This window comes from Ochotona curzoniae, unplaced genomic scaffold, assembly GCF_017591425.1.
Source record: "Ochotona curzoniae isolate NIBS_2020 unplaced genomic scaffold, NIBS_Ocur_1.0 contig_2723, whole genome shotgun sequence".
NCBI lineage: Eukaryota > Metazoa > Chordata > Mammalia > Lagomorpha > Ochotonidae > Ochotona > Ochotona curzoniae.
In genome coordinates this window covers 2,953,140-2,974,659 of record NW_024465573.1, presented here as the reverse complement: position 1 = coordinate 2,974,659, position 21,520 = coordinate 2,953,140, and the positions used below count along the sequence as shown (strand labels likewise).

Here is a 21,520-nt window from a genome sequence, read left to right as displayed (position 1 = left end):
TCAGCTTGATGGTTTGCCTTGAAGGTTTCATGTTTCTTAAGTGCGTGCTCCATAAAGCAAGTTGTTATCTTTTTTTCTCCTGCTGGGGTCTGGAGGTAGCTGTTAGCTTGAGCATCTGCTGAGCTACTTCAGGTCCACCTAGGAAGTGTCAAAAGTGAAGATGCAGTTCTCCATAAAGCCCAATGTCTCTACCTAAAGCCGCTCTTTAAACCATCATTGCTCTAATAGGCCCCTTAGCTTTCAGGGAACAAATGACCTCTTGGACTGGATACTCCAACCAGGAATCCAGTCCGAAAATTTCCCATCCCCCAATCTAGTGCAGTTCTTGAAACAGATTTTGAGGAAAGAGAAGGAGCCATCTAAGTAATTAGGTCATCTTTTAATTGCATTCTAAGTGTTAGGTGTGGAAATCTAACAACTAGTATCCTGGAGGTTGAGAACATTTTTAAAAATCCTATAATTAGTACTAAATGTTTCCAAAACTGAAGATTGTCTTAGCTACATAAAGAAAAGATAATTTTGTTCTGATTACATAGTGCATTTTGCCCACTTGGAGGATTACCCACTTCATCTCGTGTCTTCTCTTCTTCTAAACAGATAGCAGAAATCCATTGCATAGAGTAGATTAGGTATTTGGGGCCATGAGTATGAGGCATCTACCAACAATCCAAAGCTTGGAAAAACATGACTTGGAGCACTCAGAAAATTCAACAAATTTGTTTTCTCCTTAATTAATCCAAGATCTTACTATTTTAAGGGGATATGTTTCAATAAATAGATTATGTTACTAGGTTAGAGAGAGATGGTGATGATGATGATGATGATGATGAAGATAGAAAGATAGATATAGACTTTTTTTTTTACTACTGGTATCAGATAGTGGACATTTGTCAGGTGTAATAAAATAGGACTTTGTCTTGAAGTAACTGATGAATCGCTCTAGAAAGCTTAAGGGCCTATGCTAACTTACCCAGCTGAGTGAAAGATACTTTGAGCATTTATTGACCTTGATACTTAGTAAGTTGGGAGCAAAAATAATTCTTCGCACAGGAACTAGGAAAGTAATGGTGGCTCAAAAGAAGTGTCTAGATTAGGGCCCGGCACAGTGGCACAGTGGTTAAGGTCCTCGCCTTACACGCCCGGGATCCCATATGGGCGCTGGTTCTATCCCAGCAGCCCCGCTTCCCTTCCAGCTCCCTGCCTGTGGCCTGGGAAAGCAGTAGAGGACAGCCCAAAGCTTTGGGACCCTGCACCAGCGTGGGAGACCCGGAAGAGGCTCCTGGCTTCGGATCGGCATAGTATCGGCCATTGCGCTCACTTGGGGAGTGAATCATCGGACGGAAGATCTTCCTCTCTGTCTCTCCTCTCTGTATATCCGCCTTTCCAATAAAAAAAATAATAAAAATAAATCTTAAAAAAAAAAGAAGTGTCTAGATTAAAAATAGAAAGGGCCAAGGAATCGTGCTCAAGCAACCAAGAAAACTCTTAGATGGTGGTGCTAACAAGACCTGTGGTGTCTGCTCCTAGTACTTGGTTCAGCTCAGAACAATAATCCATCTCATTGTCCATCATCACCTCCAGCTCCCACTTGTTTCTGGTCCTGCTGTCTCTCACCCACAGAAGCACGCAAGCGACAAGATCAGGATCTTTAGCTCCATTCAGTCCACCATCTGAACATCCTCCTCCACATCTCCATTACCACTGCTTTAGTTCAAGCTCTCAAGCGGCCCTCATAATCAATTGTCAAGGGCTTCTAAATAGTCTCCCAGAAAACAGCTTTATGCCCCCTTACGTGCCCCCTTACGTCTCTCCCTAGGGCATGTCTGATCATGCTGCTCTGATTTAACAGCCTCCATTGTTCTGTGCTGCCTATGTTGGCAGATCTAAAGCAGCAGGTGAGACCTTTGTGAGCTGCCCCCTTCTGCTTTTCAACTTCATCTTTTCTCTCTTCCAGCTTTACTGTTTTCCTCAAGCATCACCAAGCCCTAATTTGCCTGCACGTATAATGTTCTCTTGCCTTTACACTTCTGCCCGTGCCGTTTTGCCTCCCTGTTTCTAACCAGCTCTTACTCAGCTCATAAGATCCAGACCGAGGCTACTCAAGGACAGATCCCAGACTTTCTCATTTTACAGCACTTTTAGTGTCTCAGTACTTATCGACCACTGTACATAATGTACATACCATACAGCTCTATTTATTTGGAAGTTGGAGTCAAACACCCTAAGTATATGTGTCCTAACAACTTAGGAGCCATCTGGGGAAAAAAGTACACCTATGAGGGCACTCTGAAAGACTCATTAAAAAATGAAAAGTGTATTTTTAGTCCATGCCTAGTTTTTTTTTTTCATAATACATATTTTCTCTGAACTTTTTGGGAACCTCTCATAAATTGAAAGAGAAACAGTTTTATTTCATTATCAAATAAGTATTGTTGCTTACTAAGGGAATCTGTGTGTCTGTCAGATGCTGTAACTGCTCAGACCTTACGATCAGACGGAACACTGCCATTCTCATGTCTTACTCCACAAGGATTTTTCTGAGCATTTCCTTCTTCCTACAGTAGGTACCCAGATGCCAACTTCACAACAATATCTTGTAAAGAAGACACAACCCAGTCTAAACTTGAAGCTACCTATAGCTGGTAGCTTATGTAACATCTGACAAATCATAAATATTTCTGTGTTTCCATCCAAAACGACTAGGGGCAAATGTTTAGGACCCTAAAGGAAGACCCTGGGTTGAGTCCCGGTTCTGCTCCAGTTTTCTGCTAGTGTGAATCCTGAGAGACAGCAGGTAGTGGCTCAAATACTGGCATCCGTGCCACCCATTTGGGACGCCTGGATGATATTCCCAGCTCCTTGCTTCAGCCTATTCTAGTCCAGGCCATCACAGACACTTGGTGAGTCATTCAGTGGATGGCAGTATGCTCTTTCTGTCTTCATTTCCTCTCCCTGCCACTTCCTCTCTGACCCACTCTCTCTCTGCTTCTCCCTCAGATGAATTAGTTTACTTGATTTTAAAGCTATTAAACATAGCCCTTGGTACCAACTCTTTGATTTTGTTGTAGTGTCCCAACCTAGGATATCTTGGTGCAATTTGAGAACCTCAGACCAAGAAACAGCTCTCTCTCCCCCTCAAGGTTAAGTAGTTCCTCCCTCTCCTAGGCTGCCTCAGCACGCAGCCCACCTCACTCACAGCCTGTCACCTGCTCCATTGTGAGAAGCTGCTTGTATGTCTGTCCTTATGGCTAGGAACTCTCTCCAAACAAGATCCGTGTTCTCCTCTCCTTTATCCACCCAGTTATGATAACCAAAGCCCTGCCTGGTATTTAGGGTAGAGAAACTGAACTAACAGAATGGCCAGAGATCCTGAAGAACCTCCAGAGAACTAGGGTTGCTTCAGAGGGACTCATCCTGCATAATTCAATTCCAGTTGGGCTTAAAGTCTGTGCTTGTGAAAGGGGTCCTGAACCCTGGAAATGGCACCCATTCTAGTCAATCATGAAGAGCAGAAGCTGTTATCCCTGAACAGGTGCCAACCAGTCAGAAAGCTCCACTCATGCTCTCTGACCTTGGTCTCAGGTTTTCTGCTGAGAGTTCTTCAGGAAGAGAAGGGAAAATAGAAAACCAAAGAAAGAAAGACAGAAGGCACAACAATGAAAGAAGGGAAGGGAAAGGGGCTGCTTTGGCTCAGGAAACTAAGAAAGAAAGTAATTTTTCTTGCTAAACTGCATTCAAAGACATAAGGGTGTCTTGTGACCAGATCAGCTTCTATTCCAAGCATCAGTAGAGTGGAGGCAGATAGTGGAAGACCCTGAGATAGAAGTGAGGCTGGGCCATCAGAGGTACTGCCGGATGCTGCCTCTTTGGCTCATGTCCTCACAGCTGCTTCCTTGAGTTTTTGATTAGCCATTCTTTTCATCTTTGTGCTTCCCAGTGTCAGTTGGCATTGGAGATGCGTCTTTCTTCTTTCTCCTATTCAGCTACAAAGGAACCCCAAACAGATTTGAAAGCAGCAGCATGAGGATCAAAACTTCCAAATACACTTGTAGCTTGTAGAACTTTGACATGCCCTGCTGGTTTTAATAGGACCCCATTTTTAAAACTTGTTTGCTACACAAATCCCATGGCTGGGGGTCCTGGCGATCCAGTGTACAGGGACACTTTTGCATTTGTTCACAATCTCAGGCAGGTGCTGAAGCAGCCCTCTGCCAATTTCTGACTCACTCTGAGGGTAGCAGATGTTCAAGCTCGGGCTGGGTGCAGGGTCCACCCCACACCTCCCACTGCCCTTGGCATGGGCGCCACTGCATGAGCCACGAAGGTGGTGCTCTATGGCAATAGTTTCTCTTCCGCAGATAAAAGGGGGAGATGTGCTTTCTTGTATCCCCCTGTTCAGTCTGTTCTGTGGGCAAAGTTCTGGGAACAAACTCAACCAAGTCCTCACCAGCCTGCCAGTGGATGAAGGGACAGCCAGGTTTGCCTGGGGCTCATGATCCTACGGAGAGAGATTTTGCCTCTCCTTCCTAGGCATTTGCATGCCTATGTTTCAGATCGGTAACTACTTTCTGTAAAATCCCGCCATAATCGCCACCACTTTAAAACACGTTACTTCCAAAACCTTCTTTATGACCTTAACCTGAGCTCACTGTGCTGTAGCCGAAGCTTCTTTCACTTTGGCTGGCCAAGGTGTGTCAGACACAATGACCTTCCACAAAATCAAGGCCCTTTTAGACTTGTCTTCAAGAAAGAGAACTGGCATTTCCTTAACCTTTCATCATGGCCTTATCACAAACACACCTTTAATTATCTTCCTCAATTTTTTTTCTTTTGAACTCCTTCTAAAACAGGTCTTTTGCATTCTGGACACCATCATTTCCAAAGGATACCCTCCCTTCGCACCCCAGAAAAAAAATGAAATTTTAGTGTGATATATTTCATGAGAAATTGCATGCTTTGTATAAATAGCACATGGTCTGTACCATACATGTGTTCTCCTTTTTCCAATGGTTTTTGAAACAATGAATCCCTCCTTGTGGAGAACTGAATCCCCCAGGGACTCCAACCCCTGACAGATTACAGTTTGCTTTCTTTTGTGAGAACCACGTTTCTGTGCTGAAAAGGGCAAGGTGTGCAGCCCAAGTGTCTAGCAAGCAGTCGGGAGCAGATGGGGCTGCAGCTCGCAGCAATTAAGCACTTTGTCCAGGTAGCAATGATGTGTGGGAATTTCTGCTGTTTTCTGTCTTTTCTGTGCAAACTTCAGTTCCAAGAGGTCCCCAGAGTCTGTCCAACTTCTGTGCAACTTCATTTACTGTAAGTAGCCCCACCTTTTCCAATGCTGTGCTCATTCACTGGGTGAATTTCTGATCCTGATCATTTGGTCCCAGGGCTCAGGTTTCTACAAGAAGAAAGGAAGGTCTTTGACTTCAGTTCCAGCTGTGCAACAGGCTGACAAGGCCTGGCGATCCCTGCTCCATCACTCTGTCCTTCTCTACTTCTTCCCACTTGAGTGTTCCCTTTTGTCAAATGAAGACATCAGACTCAGCTTTCCCCCAAATCTTTTCCCATCTGACACCATGATTCTGTAACTTTGCTCTTTAGGGAGGAAGGAGAGAGACAAAAGAGTTGCGTTCAGCAGCCTGTCATCCCTTCTTCCCTCCCTCTCAAGGGCCCGTGTATAGTGTGGTGCAAAGGGAAGAGAACTATCATGCATTGATTATCTGCAGTGTGTCAGGCACTGCCCAAGGCACCTGATGTACTCTATTTCATTTAGTCTTTACAGGTTACTATAAGGTAGATGTATTAAAGGACTCCTCTACCATATCATCCAGTTAAGCTACACCTTTAGGTCTCAATGGAAGGCCCCTTCCTCCACGCAGCCTCCTTGACTCCTTATGCCAGGTTAGCTCTCTTTGTCCTATATGCTGACAGTTCCCAATGTTTCTGTTCTGTTGCACCGACTACCAGTGGCATTAAATCATGAATGGAACAACCTCATGAATGTGTACTTGACTGAAAACACCATGAGGAGAGGAAACATGCAAGTCTTATTCCTTACCAAATTCTTAGAGCCCAACACAATATTAGCAAAATCAGTAAGCTCTGATTGGAATTTATAAAACAAATACATGCATGAATGAAGAAAGGCTGCATGAACAGTGAAGCTGGACGACTTGGCTCAAACTTCAGAGTAGCTGTAGACTTGTGCACAAGACCATCACTGCTAAAGCCATCCTTGGGCTCCTTAACCACTGTTAGCAGGGCTTCACACTGTTTCTCTAGAAGTGTGAATGGGAGCTGATTGCTATCCGTAAAATACTTAGACACAATGGATTCATCTTGGGGCTATTATTGGTAATGGTGGTAGCTGGGGTAGAAAGAGGCAATGAACTGATTCAAGCCCAAGGGTACTGGTGGACATGCAGCACCGTGTCCTATTCAGCAGTAGCACAGCTTCCTAATCCATTCTGACTCAGCCGTGTGAGGGGATCTGGGTCAGTCAGAATGAGTGGGTGAAGAGGAAGGAAGATAAAACAAGACATGACAACCTCTTAAGGAAGCAAAAATACAACTCTAATGTGAAAACTTGCTGAAAATAGACTCCATGGGCTACATGCAAATTCAGTGCTAATGAGATGGAGATTAATTACAAGTCCTAACTTCCACGTGCTTCCATCTGACCCTTGCAGGAAAACCCACTGCAGATGTCTCACCCACACCACAGGAACATGAGTGGGGTACGGCTTTGATGCTGCCTCCTTCATGCTCAACTCTCAGCACTGCTAGGGGATACAGAGGGGAGGAGGAAGCTAAAAATACTAACAATAGACTTTTGCTTTTTTCTTCCAGACAAAAAGCCTTGGCATCCACAGGAGGAAGAAGTGTTCAGGCAGCATGTGACTGGTTGGTATGAAATAAATACATTGAGAAAAGAGCATGTAATTAGCTCTGAGTGTGTGTGGTTGAGCGGGGATGTGCCATCTTACTCTAATGGACCTGCAGTCAGGGGGAGGGAAGAGGAGTCCAATGACTGTGCTACAAGTCCCACTACTGCAGCTGTCTGCTCTGGTCTCAGGATGTCCTTCTCCTTGGGTCTATGTAAAGAAATTCAGTCTTTGCAAGAAACAGCTCTTCTCCCAGCATCTGTGTAGATGCTGGAAAACGGAATTTAAAAAAAAAAAAAAAAAAAAACCCCACTCGCCTTCCAGGGCAGCCTTCCTGGGAGCTTACCTTACCTCTTGAGGTGCATGGATTTAGCTGCAAGAAGACCTGAGTGTTGGGATTGCACTAGCACAGAGAAAGGATTTAGAGTTTATCCGAGGATGCTTCCTGGAGAGCAGCTCTAGGCTCTTTTTAGAGGAGTGTGGGATGGGGAGCCAACACAACGAGCAGCAGAACAGAAGTTGTGCATCTGAGAGTTGGTGTTACCAAGTGTGAGCTTCAAAAAGAGGTGGGTGTTTTTAAGCATGTAGGGAAGCCCTTCTGCGCATGCACGTCCAGAGTAAAATGCTGGGGAAAGTGGTTCTGTTCCTGTGTTCCTTTCACTGCTCTCAAGTGAGGCTTCCCGTGTTCCCTTCTGTCTTCCAGGTTATTCTCCCACGTCGGTGACCCCTTCCTGGATGATCCCTTGCCCCGGGAGTACGTCCTCTACCTCCGCCCCACTGGCCCCTTAGCGCAGAAGCTATCAGACTTTTGGCAACAGTCAAAGCAGATCTGCGGGAAGAACAAGGCACACAACATCTTCCCCCACATCACCCTCTGCCAGTTCTTCATGGTGAGCTGCTGTGCCCCCACCCTCCAGGGAGCCTGGCTGCCAGCATCCCAGCCAGCACCCCGGGACGTGGAGTGAAACCTAGAGCCACTTAAGAAAGGAGCAGCTGAAATAAGGGCTCCCAGGCCTGGATGGGCCTACCTGGCTTCCATGTGGCCCAGGTTAAGGCCTTACCCACCTCCTCCTTATATCTGCTGGAGCCTCTTCCCCCAGATGTGGTGCGTTAGTAGGATAACCATGAGGTCCTTGGGACCCTAGGGACCAACCAGAACTCTGGGTATGGCACATGGATCCGCAGCCAGAATCAACTTGCTTATCTGGCTTCATCCCTCCCATTATCTACCCTCTCTGTTCTACGGACCAAGAAAGAACCAGGAACCAAATGTGTGATTTTTTGATCAACAGGGACAACACTATGTTGGCCTTATGATTTTTCCCCCAGTAGGTCTCTCTAGAGAAAGCAAACAGCTCTTTCACCTGCCACAGTTCCCTAGCCCATAATCTGAGCTGTCATAAAACTCATTCCACGAGCATATTAAATCCTCCTCACTGTAATTGGTGTGAATGCATTCCATCTCCTTCAGCTCTCCACGCTCATGGAAGAGGAACTGACAGAGGCCGCACAACACACAAGACAAAGCACAGCAGAGGCATTCAGACAAGTTTTTGAAAAATATTTTGCTCTGCTTTTTCCAGATGTACTTTCTTGCACATGCTGTTTTTTTAAGTAAAAAACATGTTCTTAACACCTTCTCTTTTGCCATTCACTATGAAAATTAATGTGATTATCACTTCCTCTTAGTCATCCAAGGATCCTTCTCAAAAACACTCGGCGTTTTAGAGTCTCATTCTGTCTTCAAGGCTCAGAAGAGGGGAGGAGCAGGATGTCCCAGCTCTATGAGCCACATTCTTCCCCAGCACCATGGGGGCAGAAGGAGAGGCAACTTTTCATCATGTAAGAGGAATAGTAAAATGTACAAATAGTGCAAAAACAGCACCAAAACATACAACAAATTATCTTAGGTAATTTCCCATCACACCCTCCTTCTGTTTTTGTTTTTGTTTCCAAGCATAGGGAACTTTTTTTTCCGTAAAATTGGCAAACAAGAAGTGTATGATTATATACAAGAAGATTCATGGAAAATGGAGCTAAAACATAATTCAAGGGCCAACATGATGGCATAACAGGTGAAGCTACCACCTGCAATCTTGACATCCTATTGGGTACTGGGTCAAGCCCCGGCTGTTCTGCTCTGATCCAACTCCCTGTTTATGTGACTGGGAAAGCAACAAAGGATGAGCCAAGTGCTTGGAACACTGAAAAGAAGCTTCTGGATGCTGGCATCAGATGGCCCAACCCCAGCCATTGCAGCCATCTGGGGAGTGAACCAGTATATAGATCGCTTGACCAATTGATCAATCTGCTTTTTCTTTTCTCTAACTCTGCCATTCAAATAAGTAAATCATAAAAAAATAATAGCCCAGGGAGCAGGCATTTGCTCTCATCTACACAGGGTGCCTGGACTTCAAGCCTGACTCGAGCTTCCTGCTAAGACATGTCTTGGGAGGCAGTGGTGATGGCTCAAGTAACTGGATCCCTGCCACATAGGAGGGAGACCTGGAATGAGTTCCCAGCTCCCACTTTCATCCCAATCATTACAGGAACCAGAAGGCAGAATCCTTTTCTTGCTCTCTCTCTCTCTCAAATAAATAATTTTACAAAATAGATAGTACACATTTTCCATGAACTTATTAATGTCTTCTTGTATTCATGCAGTATAATATAACGGTTTAATAAATGCTAATACTGTAGAATAGCTAGATTAAGCTGATTAATACATACTAAATCATCACTTATTTATGGTAAAAACACTGAAAATCTGCTCTTTTAGCAGTTTTCAGGTGAGTGACACATTGCTGTCAACTTCGGTCACTATGACAGCTCTCATTGTGACCTTGGGTCAGCATCTCCCAGTTCCTTTTCTTGCCTTCTGCTGGTCTAGTCAATCCTACTATATCTGGACTAGGGTCAAAGGGACCACTTCCAGATAGAAACAGAGGGAAGTGGTCATGGTTTCCCAGCGTCGTATTCCAGTTGGACGATGGAGTCTGCAGCTCCCTTGCTGCCTTGACGGGACCGATGATTCAGTAAATTTCTCAGGCTCTGGGCTGCATGTGCTCAATCTCTGAGTGCCGCCTTCTTGTTTTCCCCCCGCCAGTGTGAGGACAGCAAGGTGGATGCCTTGGGGGAGGCCCTGCAGACCACTGTCAGCCGCTGGAAGTGCAAGTTCTCAGCCCCACTGCCCTTGGAGCTCTACACCTCCTCCAATTTCATTGGTCTCTTTGTGAAGGAAGACAGTGCCGAGGTCCTCAAGAAATTTGCTGCTGACTTTGCTGCCGAGGCTGCGTCCAAAACCGGTGAGCCCACAAAGCTGCCAGCCAAGCCCTGGCAGTGATAACCAGAGTTGAGAAGGAGAGGGTCGGGAAGTCATTGAGGAAGAGTGGGCTAGGGGGAGAGGGCGGTGTAGAAATGCACACACACAACCAAGATGCACAATCCACGCTTCTTGTCTGTCTTGTAAAAAATACTCAATGGATGCTCTTTTAACCATCTGAACTACCCTTGGCTTACTGAACCCTAGCGCTCAGTTAAAGGTACACAGACAACTGATCATGCTGAATGATCCTTCATATTCAGAGACAAGAAATGTTCTTTTCTTCCTGCCAAACTCTTATCCATACAGGTACAAATCTGAGTCTCACCATTCACCCCCTGAGGATCCCAGTACTTTGCTCAGGGCACAACATAGGCAGAGAGGAGAGTGAACCACTACACATTAAGTCATAATAGAATCCATTGAGTCAATCAATGTCCATCAACTTACTGAATCAGATAGGTCCCTTAGCCTCAAAAGTCTGTCCCAAAACTCTATCCACCCCCCCCCCCCCACACACACACACATGTCTTTAGTTCTCTTCTTAGAAATTTCCTTAGTTCAAACCAACTGCAATTTCCCATCAAGGAGTAGCTCAAAATGGTGCTTGGGATGTCTGAGAAGGGAAACTCGGTAGAGCCGTCCTGTCTGATCTCAGTTCACTCAATGGGATCTTTGTGCTACGGGTCACACAAACAGTCCCTGCACAGCTCCTTCTAGAATGAAAGCCCAACCAGCCGGCATTTATTGAGCAGCCCCAAAGTGCTTATCCATGAGGAATTCAACCAAGCAGAGAGTGGTTGGGCAGAGACACAGCTAGGAAACCTGAGCACTGGGAAGAGAAAAGTCACTGCAGGTTCAGAAGAGGAACTGGGGAAATGGAGGCAGGAATGTAGAGGAAGTACCCTTGAGGGGGATGGGCAGCAGTGACCCAGATTGCAAAGAGACCGTGGGAGCAGAGGGCAGTGCGCAGGGTGTGAACTGCATAGCAGAACACCAAGCACAGGGTCACCCAGAGCTTGTCCACACCCACGTATTCCAGAACAAGCACAACAGATACATGTAGTTTGCTGCCCTAGAGTCCTGGCTTGGCATGGACACTGTCCCTGACATTGCTGTGCTGCTCTTTTATTGCCAACTTGGACCCTATGCTCAGGGGTTCCTCGGGCCCTCATGGGGTTCAGGACCCTAGGAGGAGTTAGGCTGGAGCACAGCAGCACTGCGGGAAGACAGTGGGGGTCTCTGTTCTTAAAAGGAGCTCCAAATTCTTCATATACCTCTGGCAGTTGAGAGAGAGGAACTTTCTTACATGACCCTGTGCAGGCACTCCTTCTCCCACAAGGACTGCTTCCTGGTTTCCGACTTCGGTAGAGCCTGACATTTCAAACACGCATAATAGCAGAGAAATAGCATAAGAAGCAGGTGATTTCTTGTTCTTATCCCTCCTTCTCAAGGAAATGGTTTGTGTTTGATCCCACAGTAACTCCTGTCATAACCACTAGGCCTCCACCAGAACCAGAACTGATGTTGTAGCCACAAACCGAGATCCTTCTCAGATCCAGCAGGCTGGTCCCACCAGACTTTGACAGGTTCTGAGAGTTCATACAGGTCAAGAGAAATCCAAAGCCTCAGCATTCCAGTACCAAGGGGAAGAGGCCCCTCCAAAGACTTGCTCTTCCTCTCCCTGCTTCTGTGAGGCCCCCTGGTGGTGACTTGGGGAACTTAGCCACCCGCTCACCACAGCAGCTGATCTGAAAAAGCAGGTGGGAGTCTTTGCCCTACAATTCACACCTAGCTAATTCAGAAGTGGTTGATGCACCCGATTCCTTCAGCAAGTAGGCCTAATGGCGTCCTCTAGTCTTGGTGGTTTAAGAAGGTCTGTCCATCTGAAATTGTTCACTTAACAAGTCCTGAAAACAGGCCCGGTGGCGTGGCCTAGCAGCTAAAGTCCTCACCTTGAATGCGCCAGGATCCCTTATGGGCGCCAGTTCTAATCCCAGCTGCTCCACTTCCCATCCAGTTCCTTGCTTGTGGCCTGGGAAAGCAGTCGAGGACGGCCCAAAGCCTTGGGACCCTGCACCCGTGTGGGATGCCCGGAAGAAGTTCCTGGATCCTGGCTTTGGATCGGCACAGCATCAGCCATTGTGCTCACTTGGGGAGTGAGTCATCAAATGGAAGATCTTCCTCTCTGTCTCTCCTCCTCTCTGTATATCTGACTTTCCAATAAATAAATAAATCTTAAAAAAAAAAAGTCCTGAAAACACATATACAGCATGTTAAGTGGAGGTAGACCATGAACCAGAGACCATGGCCTATGTAAGAGGAAAATGAAATACAATACAGTGGTAAGAGGAAGCTACTAAAAGTCAAAAGACTCAACTTCTAGCCCTATGTTGGCCACTAACTCTCCATGGGACTTGACCAATCCTCTGCATCTCTCAAGTTCTCTGATTTCTTCTAGATGCATGTTCATTTTCTTAGACAAGATTCTCCCTCATTTAAAGTACTCACAACAGATAAAGGCCATGGAAGTTTGTCCATCTTTTAGGATGTCTTAGGATAACAAGCCTGCACACTTCCAGCCAATAATCTCTGTTATGAGTGAGTTTGCCCCCAAAGGGGACATTTAACAATGTGTGGAGTCATTTTCAGCTGTCACAACTTGAGGTGGAGGTTGAAACATAGATATGTGCAGAGGTCAGGAATACCATTAACCATCCTGTGATGCACCAGACAGCCCCTTATAGCAATTTGGCCTGAATGCTACTGAGAAACCTTACATGAAACTTTGAACATATCATCTTCTCGCCTCATTTCTCCATTAAACTTGAAGCTAAGCGATTTGCTTCCAACATTAGGCAGCACAGCCCTGGGAGTCACAGTTTCTATAAAAATTATCTCAATCCCTTGAGTCTTAGTGCTAACTTCATCTGTCATGAGGAGGCATCAGCTCAAGGAAGCGCCCTTGGCCAATCCCAGCTCCTGCAGAAAACGCCAGTGTGGCACTCTTATCTCTCAAACACTGGGCTGATTCTGGATCTGTTGCCCATGCTTTTTGATTCTTCAGCTGTGAAGGAGAGAAACAGGTGTTTCTTTTCCTGTATCATCCAGAATTGTCTTGTTATTGGGGAGCAGAATTTATCAGGCCCTTTTTAAGTTCCTTAGTCTCCACCATTGCTTTGAATACTGCATTCTAATAACCGATGTTTGTTTTCCTTTTTCTAGAAGTGCATGTGGAACCTCACAAGAAGCAACTGCATGTGACCCTGGCCTACCACTTCCAAGCTAGCCACCTCCCCACCCTGGAGAAGCTAGCCCAGAACATTGATGTCAAACTTGGATGCGACTGGGTAGCAACCATATTCTCTCGGGATATCCGATTTGCTAACCATGAGGTAAGGTTTGCCTGTGGCTCCCAGTGCTCCTGGGTACATAGAGGGACTTCATCAAAACCAAGAGTGCCTGCTGCCCACTGCTGCAGGGAGACATGTGGCAAAAACAGCAGGAAAGCAAGCGCTTAACCAGGAGGTTTGTGCCTGACTCAATGGGATGTTGTGAGCATCCAACTCAGGTCCCAAGTGGTTCATCTAGGCAACATTCCATGTTCTGTTTGTCCTTCCAACCTTAGTAGAGTGATAAAGAAATGAAAATGAAGCATAAATGACAAATAGGTGGTAGAAACTTCTCAATATTATGTAAATTTATGGTGTTAATACAAGACATCATCCTGACCTTAGGTGAGCAGAAGCACACACACACACACACACACACACACACACCTGCAGATACTAGCCACAGTATCTGCTAAGTCCATGCCATGTAAGAGAACAGGAGTTAGGAGTCACTGGGGGAGAGAGGAGCAACCTGCATGCAAAGTAGCCTTGGACCAACCACCAGACTTTGCACATCACAGTGTCAGTAGAGAGCAGGAGAGCTATACCACATTGCAAGCAGAAAGTGGTGCAATCCATGCATCCTTTCGTGAAGGCAGACAGCCTTGCTTGCCAGTCAGACATGCATGTGAACGAGAAGCCAAGACACACAGCGAAGAAATGCAGGGGTTCACTCAAAGCAAAATAGTAATTTAGGGTCAGACCCAAAGTCAGAGCCCAGATATTTTGAGCAATCAAAAGTGGGCAAAGCATGGGCCCAGCATTATGGGCTAGTAGTTAAATCCTTCCTTGCAAGTACTGAGATCCATATGGGAGCCAATTCTAATCCCGGCAGCTCCACTTCCCATCCAGCTCCCTGCCTGTGGCCTGGGAAAGCAATAGAGGATGGCACAAAGCCTTGGGAACCTACACCCACATAAGAGACCCAGAAAACGTTCCTGGCTTCAAATCAGCTCAGCTTTGGCCATTGCAGCTACTTGGGAAGTGAACCAACAAACAGGAGATCTTTCTCTTCTCTCTCGATAAATCTGCCTTTCCAACAAAAATAAAATTAAATTAAAAAAAAACTTTTAAAAGGGGAGAGAGAGGACTCAGCAGATAGCCAAGTGAATAAATCCTTGCCATGTATTTGCCAGGTTTCCATATGGGTGCCAGTTAGTATCCTGGCTGCTCCACTTCCCAACCAGCTTCCTGCTTGTGGCCTGGGAAAGCAATGGAATATGTCCCAAAGCCTTAGGACCCTGCATCTGCATGGTAGGCCCAGAAGAAGCTCTTGGCTCTTAGCTTTGGATCAGCTCAGCTCCAGCCAACGTGGCCACTTGGGGAAGTAGCCAGTGGATAGAAAATCTTTCTCTCTGTATATCTGCCCTTCCAATAAAAATAAATAAAAGGTTTAAGTGGGGGGAGGGGGTCATATAAACAGGAGACCCCATATCATCGTTCCCCTATCTGCATTTTTGTGTCCTGATGTATCACTTATTTATAATCAAGCACAGGCTAGAAATATTAAATGGAATATTCCAGAAATAAACAAAGTAGAAGTTTTAAATCACTTCTACTACAATATATGGTCACAATTCTATTCTGTCAGTAGTTATTGTTGTTCATCTTGTACTGTGCCTGATTCATAAACTAAATCTTGAAAGTGCTTTGTAAATAAAGGGAAAATTGTGCGATTTGGTACTACCTGTGGTTTCAGGACTCTGCTGGGAATCCTGAAGTCTAACCTGCATGGATAAAAGGGACTACTGTGTTTCAACAGAAAAAAATTTTCTTCCAGTTTAACTTTATTCATTAAGGTATAATTACATTTTCTTCCTGATTTTTTAATAACTAATATTTCCATTTGTTCACTTCGTCTTTAAGCATCTTTTTTAGGGTTTTTTAAGGATAAAAAAAAATAACCTTAGGATTGAGACCAAGCCACCTCATTACTGTTTTGCTAGAGTTGGGAAAAGCTAAGCTGTGAATCAGAGGGATGGGGCTAGGCACAGCTACAGGTGAGCATCAGGGACACGTAGCAATGATTGTGCTAACGACAAATGATGCAGGTTTCTGTAAAGATGCATTAACCAGTCTGAGCCAGATCTTCAGAGCCTGACATCACCTAGAATGGCCTGGGATGAGCCCTAGAGATAATGAGAGGGCTGTGGCTGACTGGATTCCCTGGGAAGGTAAATTTTTAAAAGACAAGGGTTGCAGGAGTTGGTCCCTGAGAAGCCATCTTTCTAAGAGAAGAAAGGTAAGGTGGAATTTTACAAGAAACATCATCCAATCAACACTGCCCTCCAGTTAAGTTGGAGGGTAATTGCTTTTCTGCCTGACCCATATTCTGCTCAACTGGCACGGAAGGAAAGAGGCAACAAGCGCCCAGATGAATTATTTTCTAAAAATAAGTTGGCCTCTTTTATCTCATATTTGCAAAATTCATTTCTTTCCACTTCTTTCTGATCAAGCTCTCCTTGGCCTCTTTCCACTAGACCTCTCCCTCAGAGATCATTGATCCCACCTGAGCCTTACACCTAGGTGAACTTCCTGCCTTTATCCTTCTCAGTTGGCCTCCAGGAGACAGACTTGATTGACTGTTCCAACGGGAAAGCAGGTGTCCAGAGACGCCAAGTGGCCTAGGCACGGACAGTCAGCGAAGCACGGATGATACTTAAGTCAGTCCAAGCTCTGATTCCTCCTCTGTGCAGCCTCTCAATTGACTTAGATTTACATGTGCCTATTTGTACTTCAGGCAAATGTCCTTAATGGTATGCCAAGTGGTAGAAATCTAGAAGGACCAGGTTCTGAGGAAGGGATGAGCACTGGAACCTAGCAACCTGGCTCCAGCAACTTGGCAGTAAATTCACTTTGACATCTTATGTAACTCTCCAGCCCTTCATTTTGTTGCCTGTAAAATGGTGATGGTGTTTTGTGACAATTAAATAGGAGAATTATAGAAAAGCCTTAAAGTAATATTCATGAGAAGGCAAGTACCACAAAACTGCTGAATCTGTTACTGTTCCTAGGAGTGAAAAGGACTTCAAAGGCAGTGCAGTTCATCTCCGGTGTCACCCAGAACCACAGTTCTTTCCCAGTCAGAAAACTTTGAGTTTACTCCCCTCAGGGAGTAAGGAAGGGGAAAGATACCTAGGAGAGTCAAGGATACTTACAGACAGGGTCTAAGAGAACAACAGAGAATAAGCGTAGTGTAGCACAAATCAGCAGCGTGCCCCGCTGTCTCTGAAAAGAAGGCTGAATTTCTGTATCCGCTTGTGGTGGAATGGGAAGAAAGGATGGAGCCACATGGATCCTGTTCATCATTTTAGATGTGCGGCCATAGCTTAATGTTCTAACTGTCCCACCAGTAAATCAAGAGGATTTATTGTCCAACCACTCCGTAACTAGTACATATGGTCCTGAACCTCCCACTGCTCCAATTGCCCTGAGGGTAGCTTAGAACACCCATCTCCATGCAATAGGCCCAATAAGTAGATCTCAGATGTCACACTGAGTTTCCTAGGGGTGGGGCAGCACTGAGCTAAAGGCATCACTCGCCAAGACTGCTGTGTTTGAGGATCTGAGGAGTATGAGTTGGAACTTGCCTCCCATCACTCGCTGCTTCTCTCCACCCTGTTCCAGGGAAAGGAATGTTGCCCTGCTGGATCACTGCATACTCAACATTGAGATCTAAGAGATTCCTTGAGCACTCTTCCCCTTTAATGGGTTTTAACAGCCCAGCAGAAAACTCCCTCGTTTTCTTGGAAAAGAGATTTGAGTGTGAGAGAAGCAGAGGGAAGGAAAAAGGAAGCAGATGAGATCACATCACAGGAAGATCTAGAACGGAAAGATTCAGGAGTAAGAATTGGGACTAGGGAGGGGCATAGATGCCCTCCAGAAAATAAAAATCAGAGATATGCAGTGATGCAAATGAGTTCTATGTATTATTCATTTCATCCTGTGATAAAAAAAAAAAAATCACATTTGATTGTCACTTTTCATTAAAGATTTCCAGAAAAAAAAATTTGTGAAAGATCTATTTTTATTGGAAAGTCAGATTTACAGAGAGGAGGAGAGACAGAGAGAAAGTTCTTCTTGGTTCACTCCTCAGGTAGCCACAACGGCCAGAGCTGAGCCAATCCAAAGCCAGCAGCCAGGAACTGCTTCCAGTTCTCCCACGCGGGTGCAGGGTCCCAAGGCTTTGGGCTATTCTCTACTGCTTTCCCAGGCCACAGCAGGGAGCTGGATGGGAAGTATAGCAGTCAGGACATGAACCTGTGCCCATTTGGGAGCTCAGTGCATGCAAGAAGAGGACTTTAGCCACTAGGCTACTGTATCATGTCCCAGAAAGAAATTCTATATTATGTTCTGTATGTGAGTTGACACGAGCAAGATGATTAGTTCACAGAATCATCCACGTGACAGAGTAGACTGCAAGGAAAGATAGTCCTGGGAAGTCAGGTGCCTCTGGAAATAGTTACTCTCTATTCTCTTAGATTGTTCCTTCTGACTCTTACAGTGAAGACATTGTTTTACAGATGACAAAACAGAGGCCATACAAAATTAATAATGTGAAGATCGGAAGCCAAAGAGTTTAGCTTCTTTGGGATATTAGGAAAAACAATTGGAGTATTCTCCATGTTGGGTTCCTTGTGAAATAAATAGGATAGACTTTCCTTAATAAATGTTCTCTAAAATACCCACAGGCCTATGTCTGTGATGTTTGCATAAACCAGGAAAGGAAGGCCAAAAAAAGGAATAAATCAACGAAATGGCACAGCCTGTGGCCAGCCCTGGGGCTTTTTCTGAGCCCAAAGAAGGAGCCCAAGGTCCCCACTGTTGACTGCTGAAGGTTGGTTTTACGTGCACAGAGAGAGTCTGTAAAAGACACTTTCTCTGAAGGTTTTGTTAGGATTGTAGGTTTAGAGAAAGCCCGTTGAAGGTGGGAACCACATCATGATGTATCAGAAGGGGAACGCTTCCCACCTATGGAAGCAGCTCTGTCCCTGTGGTCCATCTGACATCCCCACAGGACTGTCACTTCATATTCTCCTGGTAGGAAGCCAAGGCAATGAGTTCACGTGTGTACCATTTGACTGGGCTTTCAGGTGAATTTCTTAAAACTACCCTCTAATTTCTGATGGGAGGTGAAGACGTGCCTGAAGGAGAGTCTGGGGCCATCTGGCCATACCAGGCACACACCCATGAAACCCTGAAAAAATAAGAAATGCTTCCTGATTGCTTTTCGAGTCCACCAAAGGCCTGCAAACACCAGGGGCTCTGCACATGTGCCCAGCTGCAGGGGTCCCTGCCGGTGCAGAGCACACGGTCCTCACTGTGTCTCACTCACACTCTGTTCTGTGTTTAGACATTGCAGGTCATCTACCCCTACTCCCCGCAGAATGACGATGAGTTGGAGCTGGTCCCGGGGGACTTCATCTTCATGTCACCAATGGAGCAGACCAGCACCAGCGAAGGCTGGCTCTATGGCACCTCCTTAACCACCGGCTGTTCCGGACTCCTGCCGGAGAACTACATTACCAAGGCCGATGAATGCAGCACCTGGATATTTCATGGGTAAGCAGCCGCTCAGATCTTTTGCCCGCTGCTCTGAAGGACACTGCTGTGGCAAACTGAAAGGCTGATAGGAAAACAACCTTGCTCATGCGGGCAGCCGAAACGGTTCAAGACATCGATGGGAAAAGAAAACTCTGGTAGTTCCAGATTTCCTGGAAACACACAGACTGGAGAGGGGGAGCAAGGCAAAGTGGAGAGTTAGATTCATTCTGCCTGCCCCATTTGGTGAGGCTGTCAAGCTGGACTCCTAATCAGGAACTAAATGGGTCTTCTTGAGTGTGGGGGGAGTCCACCTCTTCTGGCCAAAATGTAGTGAGCCCAACCAGTGCTGGGTGTTCTCTGCCTTGGGGCTTCTATCTGCCTTATTCTGCATCATCACAAGGGGGTGTGACTCCCCAAAGCAGCTGGGCAAACTGCTGCTTTATGCCAGGCAGACCAATAGTGAAAGGCAGCAGCCAGATCAGGGCCCCTATGGGTGCTAGCTGCTCAGTGACCCTGAGCGAAGTCTGCGGACTTGGCTACATGAGAGAGACTGTGCCTACAGTCATGGGACATTGCCAGGGTGCAAGTTGAGCACCCCCCTTATCTTTTTTAGGGTGACAACTTCCCTCCCGTCCATCACTACTGTTTTGCCCTCAACCCATACCCAAACAATAGAGTGGACTCTTGTTTGGCTTACTTCATCCCAATAGGGAAAACAGAAACAAAAGGCACCTCTTTCTTAATCCAAGCAGCCCACTGCCAGCCCTTCCTTGGCATGCCCAGGCATCTAGTCAGGGTGTGCCTACTGGTTTGTTTTCCTCCCTCTCGTCTTCACTGTGTGCAGTGTGGCCGAGAGGTGGAAGCAAGGGACACTGATGACTAACACTGATCTGAACACCCTAAAAAAGAAGTAGGGGTGACTGCTTTACCTAGGAGAAAAGCACAGGGAGCATGCTTTTTTTAAAAAACCTGGGGAGCAGCGAACACACAGACTGTGCGCCTGGCGATGGAAGGAACAATGTCTTTCTTAATGACTCCTCCTCCCTCTGCTTCAGGATTTCCCTTTCCCTACAGTCAACCCCGTCAGTGCATCCCATAAGCATCCAAAATTTTGTGCCACAAACTGGGTGCTCAAATCTGCCTTATGCTTCCCGTGCATTTGCTTTTTCAGGAATGTTGCTTAAGACCAATATACATATGTTGAGTTTTCAAAGTAACAACTTTATTCCTATGGAGATGAGGAAAGAAATACTTAGAAAAATGTACCCCCTAACAGACTGCACAGACTATGGGGGCCACATGAAGAATGTGTTGTCTTCACCTTAGTCTACATAGGCACAACCTGCAGTGGTTGCACAGTGATACAGTCATCCAGTGGTCCATGTGCTTAGAGTACATATTCAAGTGACACATTATTGTGTTTGTGAATAAAATGAGAACCGGGAGATTATTTGCCTGACAAACAACAGTTCCTGGATCTCTTTCTTAAAAGTAGAATGCGGCAGGTGTTGTAGCACAGGGGGTTAAGCTGCTTCTTGGAATTCTTGGCTTCCCTGTCAGAGTGATGCTTTGAGTCCCAGTTACTCCCCCTGCAATCTAGCATCCTGCTAATGCACACCCTTAAGCCAATGATAGTTGAGCCACAGCCACTCTGCTAGGAGGCTCAGATGGCATAGTGCAGGCACTGGGGATTGGAGCAACACAAGGAAGCTCCCTCTTCCCCCATTCTCATCTTACCACTCTCCTTTCAAAGAGATGAAAGTCAAATCAACATTTCTTAAAAATAAAAACAGTGTGATTTATTTTAAACGGTAGGGCTACATGTGGGTGAAGAGTATGTGAGAAACCCTTCTAAGCCATTGATGATTGCTCTGCCCAAATCCATCCACTCTTCCCTAAGTTAGATCAGAGGCTTAGCATGAACCATTCTCTGACTGGATCAGAAGATCACAAGAGTGTCAATCTATTTTATTCTGTGTGATTACTGGTGAAGTTAGATCCCTGGTATCCATGCCTGAAATTAAACTGCCAGCTTCCTTAGCCAGCTTGGCTGCTGAGAGTGGGAAAATACTGGCATTCAGCACCGGAATGCTGTCATATGAATTTTGATTCCAACAGTCTTGGATTCAAGCCCCAGCTTTCCCTTTACCAGCTGTGTCACCTTGGCCAAGTTACAGGACTTCTCTGAGCCTCTCTTTGCTCATCTATAAAATGGAGGTAATCACTGCACTTAGCCTGTGGGATTATGAGAACTACAGTCTGGGCTGGCTCTGCTCTTAGTGGTTTCATATTTGGTATGCCACAACACTGGAACAACCATTAGCATTATGATACGTCTTTATTTCTAGCCTGTGTGTACAAGCTCCCCATTGCAAGCT

General features: G+C 45.7%; 1 protein-coding gene across 1 annotated transcript in view; it reads left to right on the top strand.

Annotated features, from left to right (window-relative positions):
* Nucleotides 1-21,520, top strand: part of UBASH3B (ubiquitin associated and SH3 domain containing B) — a 134,720-nt gene that overhangs the window by 92,169 nt on the left and 21,031 nt on the right. Inside the window, exons 2-6 of the mRNA XM_040976799.1 lie at nt 6,850-6,903; nt 7,588-7,774; nt 9,991-10,189; nt 13,432-13,601; nt 18,952-19,160. Of these exons, the coding sequence (XP_040832733.1) occupies nt 6,850-6,903; nt 7,588-7,774; nt 9,991-10,189; nt 13,432-13,601; nt 18,952-19,160 (819 nt within the window). The remainder of the gene's footprint in view (nt 1-6,849; nt 6,904-7,587; nt 7,775-9,990; nt 10,190-13,431; nt 13,602-18,951; nt 19,161-21,520) is intronic.